At 40.6% G+C, this 6,000-nt stretch overlaps 1 protein-coding gene across 1 annotated transcript in view; it reads left to right on the top strand.

Moving 5' to 3' along the window:
* The first annotated feature begins 1,082 nt into the window (after positions 1-1,082).
* The window catches only part of FYTTD1 (forty-two-three domain containing 1), a 29,031-nt gene continuing 24,113 nt past the window's right edge, over positions 1,083-6,000 (top strand). Inside the window, exons 1-2 of the mRNA XM_028101158.2 lie at positions 1,083-1,316; positions 5,582-5,710. Of these exons, the coding sequence (XP_027956959.1) occupies positions 1,211-1,316; positions 5,582-5,710 (235 nt within the window). The 5' untranslated portion in view covers positions 1,083-1,210. The remainder of the gene's footprint in view (positions 1,317-5,581; positions 5,711-6,000) is intronic.

Below are 6,000 nucleotides of genomic sequence, written 5' to 3'. Positions count from 1 at the left end.
TCCTTTACCATTAAAGTTTCTTGCACCCCTTCATAGGTGTGTCCTGAGCTGATTCACTCTTCTGTGGTTTTGTTTTTGTCTGGGGGAAAAAAATAATTAAGTACAGGCTACCGTGGTTTTGAGATGTTTTAGGTCACTGGTTCATCTCTATGCAAAAAGAAATTTTAGGAAGTGGACAGGAGGAAGGTGGCAGAGATTTCTAAATGGACGGAATACCTGTCCCTGGTTTTTTCCTTAGATGCAAATGCTTTAGATAGTTTTAAGCTGTTATGAGGGTGATATAACCTAAATGCTCCCATACAAGCACAGTTGCTTTGGAGGAGGAGAAAGAGGTAAGAAGAGAGGGAATATCATGTTTTGTAAATAGGGGGAAAAAGTTATTATGCAGGAATTCATAAAATATTAAAAAGTTTTCCTACAAGGATGATTAGAAAGAAAACGAATCCTATCAATTCCCAGCGCAAATGAATTAGAGAAAAATGCAGCCAAACAAGCAGAGGTACTTACCCCCCTCCTAAGGGAAGATGAGGTGTTATTAAGGTAGCTAGTACCGTGTAAATGTTTTAGAGTGCCGGTTGAGAAGTGGTACAGATGCAGGAAACGTTAGCATTTGCTTTTTTTGGTAAGGTGACGCAAGAATTGTTACTGCAGCTTTTGCTCTGCATCCAGACGTGGCGACTCCGCATGTTGCAGGTGGAGGAGCTGCCTGGGAGAGGGGAGCTCTGCAATCTAAGCCCTTATGGGGTCTATCCCGCCTCTGAGGCTGCGTTGCAGTGGGGTGTGAAAGGTTCGTGTGTATCAAAGCTTAGGGGGCCTTTCTGAAGCAGGACGGAGACGAAGGACACGGAGGAACACAATCTCATTTAAGGCATGCGATCCTGAGGTGCTCAAAAGTCCAGTATCCCCCAAATTGGTTGGAAAGGAGAACAGCTAAAACAGCGGCCTTTGCAAGCGTCCAGAGCAGCGGGTGCAATGTTTCCTCCTGTCCGGCAAGGGCCGCTAAGAGCAAGCCCGGGCGTGGGGCCGCTCTCGCCGGCCGCTCGTCTCTGTAGCCCCTCTCCCCTCCCGCAGCCGCGGGTGGGAGAGCGAAGGCGCCGCTAGCACGCGTGCGCGCTCCCTCAGTGCAGCTAGTCTGCGTGCGTGAGTGGGAGGTGGCAGGCCTCGGTCTCCGGCCTTCTCCGCTGACTGTTCCAGCGCGACGTCCCCAGCCATGAACCGGTTTGGTACCCGGTTAGTGGGAGCCACGGCGACCCCACCGCCGCCGCAGCCGAAAGCCCGCAGCAATGAAAACCTTGACAAAATTGATATGTCTTTGGGTAAGGAGCCGAGTTGGACCGAGTGGGAGTGGGGGGAGGGTGTGGGTGGAACCGAGTACCGCGGTTTGTGGGGGAAGGGGCGGTTGGCCGCAGTTGTCTGTTGAGTTTTTCCTTGCGGGTGGGCGGAACCAAGTGAGGGCCCACGGGGACAGGGGGAGCGCCAGCTGGTGCGGTGGTTGAGCCGGAGGGACCCGGCGTCCCCTCGGCGGGGCTGTGTCTGAGGAGGGGCAGTGGGGGCGGGCGGCGCTGCGGGCTGGGGGTTTTGAGGGTCGAGGGGCGCTACCACTCGCGGACGACCGCGGCTCTTTGTGAGGAAAACTCCGGGGCTTTTCTCTCAAGCGTGTTCGCTGTCGGCGGTGTCAGGGGAGCGAGGGAAACATCCTTGCTGAAGAAAGCCCTTTGAGAGCCCGGCCAGGTCTGCGTTCGGTTAGAGTCGCTGGTTCAGGAGAGGGCTCGTTGGGCATTTGTGTGGCCAGGCCTACGCCTGGCGCGGGGCGGGCAGCGCAGAGACGCCCCCGAGAGTTGGCCATTTCTGCCTGGCGCCAGACCTCGGCGCCACAGCGGGGGGGCCACATCGGGGCGCCCACCCTGGAGCGTTTGTCAGAATATCATCAGGCAATGGCTTCATCCGATGGTTTTTTTAGGAGGTGCTTAGAAAGGCGCTCTCTCTTTATCTAGGCCGCAAAGTTAGCTAATTAGGAAAAAAGCAAAAACCGAAGGAGAGATTGACGTGGATTAATGGGAAGCCGGGTGAAGCATGGGGTCCAGCCCCTATAAGGAAGAGTGGAGTGCTTTGGTGAGGATTTTGTAGAAAGTAGGAGGGTCGGTGATTCAATTAAACATTCAGACCTAACACTAGTGAGGCACTAGCCTCTGGATTAGCTGGTTTAAAAGTTAACCAGCTTTTTGTCAAGATTCAAGTTACCATTATCAGATGTGGTTCTGCCTGCTCTTTTTGTGGCCTATAGTTTTTCGGATAAGTGTTTGAAAAGTACCTGACAGGTGGATACAGAGGTGTAACTTTTCCAAGGAAGGTATTTTTCTTTTTTGCTGTGGTTTATCTGCTAAGTTTTAAGTCAAAAATCAAAAACTCTTGGATTGCTGCGATTACCACACATTAGAATCTAATATGTGAATTAAGTAAATCATCAGAAATAATAGGTTTGGCCTCAAGTCTTGTCTTGCTGATAGTAGTGAACTCTAAAGAAATGAGAAATCTTTTCAGCTAAGGCCAAGAAGAATTTGATAACGAGTATTTATTGAGTGCTTACCACCTTGCAGGCACTGATCTAAACATTTGATGTGTGTTAACTCGGTTTAGTCTCCTAATAACTCTATGAGGTATGTGCTCCTAATGATAAAAAGCATGGAATCCAGAACCACACTGTCTTCATTTCAAATCCCCTGCCACTGACTACCCTTTGGTCACAGGCAAAGTATTTCTCAGTGCTTCATGTGTAAAAAGTGGTAATAGTGCTGGTCTGTCTCAGAGGGTTGCTGTGTTAAATGAGTCAATAAGCATATATAAACCGCTTAGAACAGTACCTGGTACACAGTAAGCATTATATTTACATAAACACACTATGTAAACCATTGTTGTTATTTCTGTTTTACAAAACCTGAGGCATAGAGAAATAACTTGCCCCAAATCATACAAATAAAAAAAAACTTATAGATGTTGCTGGAAGTGTTAAACATGTATTATCATAACCAATACATTTCTTAAGTTTCTAGGTTTTTTTGTATTGTTTGGTTAGGATGTTCAAGTGAAGAAAGTGGAGGGATAATTCTCTTTGAAGGTAGAAACGAAGTGCTATGATAGATAGCTAAAATAGACATTGGTTTCTTTTCTCTCCTCCAAGAATATATAGCATTCTTTCAGATTCCATTTTTTTTAATTGAGGATTTTACAGAAATGGGATGAAGAAATGGTACTTTTTTTTTTAGTAGTCTCTACACCCAACCTGGGGCTCAATTTTATGACCCTGAGATCGAGTTGCATGCTCTTCTGACTGAGTCAACCAGGCACCCTGAGATGATACCTATTTTAGACAGTTATTATGCTTTGTAAATATTCCACTTTATCAGGTCTGCAGAGGTTTAGAATCTGATTTTTGTTTTAAATTGTGGCTGTATGAATTATATGAATATTCTTATAGAATATCTACCAAGGTTACCAATAGCTGGCCTTATTGTGGTTCAGTTTCTTATTTTGAAAATGGGTATTATAATACTTCATAGAATTGTGAGAATTAAATGAATACTTGTGAGAACAACGCTTCTTAGTTACTACTGTTTTTATTACCATGTATATATTCCTAATGTCATGGAAGAAATTTTTTCATAAAAGTAGCTCATTGTAATGGGATTTTTGTTTGTTTTTTCTGATATATACCCTGTCTACCTGAGTAGGAGAAGGCCATTTTCTTCTTTTAGATTGGAGGAATCCACAGTCAATCATTTAACTTGAAGATTTAGATAATAAAACATTTAAATATAAAGCAATTTTATATTTCATGTTTTGCTACTCTTAATTTTATGTTTATACTTTATAAAATGCTGTATTTTAAAATAAACCTGGTTAGTCAAAATTATATTTTGCCTTTTTTTTTTTTAATGATCCTCAGCAAATTCATTTTTTTGGTGAACTCTCATGGCTCTGAGATTTCATACTTCTGGGGAAGAATAAGTAGCACCTTGTCAAAGGAAAGTGGTGTTTCAAAAGTATTCAAAAGTATTTCCTTTCTGCCCCCTGAGACTATAACATGTTCATGTATCTGATTTCATGAAACTTTTTTTTTAAAAAGATTTTATTTCTTTATTTGAGAGAGAGCGAAAAAGAGCACAAGTGGGGAGTAAGAAGGGGCAAGATGGAGAGGGAGAAGCAGACTCCCCGCTGAGCAGGTAGCCCAGTGCTGGGCTGGGTCCCAGGACCCTGAGATCATGAACTGAGCTGAAGGCAGACGCTTAACCAACTGAGCCACCCAGGGGGCCCTGAAAACTTTTTATTTTAAAACGAATGTTTTTGAGTGTCTTTTACTTGGATGAATTTATTTTAGGGGAAGGACTGACCTCAAGAAGATAACAAAGTACTTTGGGAAGATTTGAATTATTTTAATGAATATTTGTGATTAAGAATCTTGAAGATTACTGGTGGGTTAGGTAGGTAATACATAAGGAAGGATTCCTATAATATATAATTCCTTCTTTTACTTCAGAGAAGACTAATTATATTAATATAGTTGTTAGGTTCTTGTGTTTAGAGCAGTTTGGAAAAAAATAATTGAGGTTAATTAGTTTTGTGAAATTTTATTAAGTTGTTGACCAGGCTTATTTGCTTTATCAATCATCAAAATTAATATTGGAGTTGGGACTGTGGACAAAGTATTTGGATATTTCTTAAACGAGTATTTTTGGATTCTAGTAATCTTCTTTTAACATTGCTAAATAGAAATCTGAAGTACATTTAGTTTCCTGATCTTCATATTGTTGTGCTGTGGTATTAGAACAATGTAATGTTTGTAAATTACTTTGGGAGAGTTTAAAAGTGTTTTTGAAAAAAATGAGGATTTGAAAGATCAGGTAAAAAGTAAAGTAAGGTAACCCTGAATTATTTTGCTAGAGGAGTAGAGAACTCATTATTTTCTTTTTGTACTATACCTTTATTATGTACTTGTTTTATTTAATATTAGCTATTTACTTGTCTGTTTCCATCAATAATTTTAAACTTAACTGAGAAAAGGGACCAATTTTACTTTTGTTGTTTTTATTCTAGCACAGCCTGTCACATATATTCATTGTACATAGTGTATGCTCAGTAAATATTTGCTGAATTGAGGTGAATTTCTTTAGAGATGTACTCTTTTAATTGAATGTTTTTTTGTTTTTTTACTGCCTATGGTTTTATTGGAAGGTGGTCTTTAAAAACTAGATACTTCTGTGATTTTGGAAAGTAAATATGAGTAGTTTTTGTAAACAGGCTTTTGTTTATATGCATCAGGTAAAGAAATACTGCGGATAACAGAAATCTTCATTAATTGGTAGATCTGCTTTGGGCTAGTGAATTGAAGTTTTCCTACAAAACTTCTTCAGTGCTGCAAGTATATTGGCTGATTTGAGTTTTTATCTTATTATTATCTTATGAAAGTGCTTTCAAAGTAGCAAAGAAGTTAGGGACATAGGAAATCTATTAACTAGAAAATGAGACCGAGTAATCGAGTCATTAGGTTAAAATGAAAATAATCATCACATTTCCTATATCACAGATGATATCATCAAATTGAATCGAAAGGAAGGAAAGAAGCAGAATTTTCCGAGACTAAATAGAAAACTCCAGCAAAGTAGTACCCGGCAATTCAGGATGAGAGTGCGATGGGGAATCCAACAGAATTCTGGTAAGTTTTACAAGTAAGCTTTAATAAAGAGCTATTATGTGTGGGTTCGTAGTATGCTATCTTTAGTACATACTTAAAACATGGGGGAAATATATTAGTACCCTTTGTGATTTGTTTTTACTCTCAGGTTTTTGTTTAATCTTGAAATCTGGTAAACATTTTAAGTTGCTTTAAATAGGTCATAACCCTGTTTTTTAAAAACATTAGGTCATTTTTAAGGTACCCTCAGTATAAAAATAGCATAAATTATATTTAGGACTATAGAATTGTAAAGGATTTTACATATCATG

This window comes from Eumetopias jubatus, unplaced genomic scaffold (genome assembly GCF_037043125.1).
Source record: "Eumetopias jubatus isolate StellerSeaLion01/CBP00866 unplaced genomic scaffold, mEumJub1_p1.0 scaffold_1, whole genome shotgun sequence".
In the NCBI taxonomy this organism is placed as follows: Eukaryota; Metazoa; Chordata; class Mammalia; order Carnivora; family Otariidae; genus Eumetopias; species Eumetopias jubatus.
This window is presented reverse-complemented; position numbering and strand designations above follow the sequence as displayed.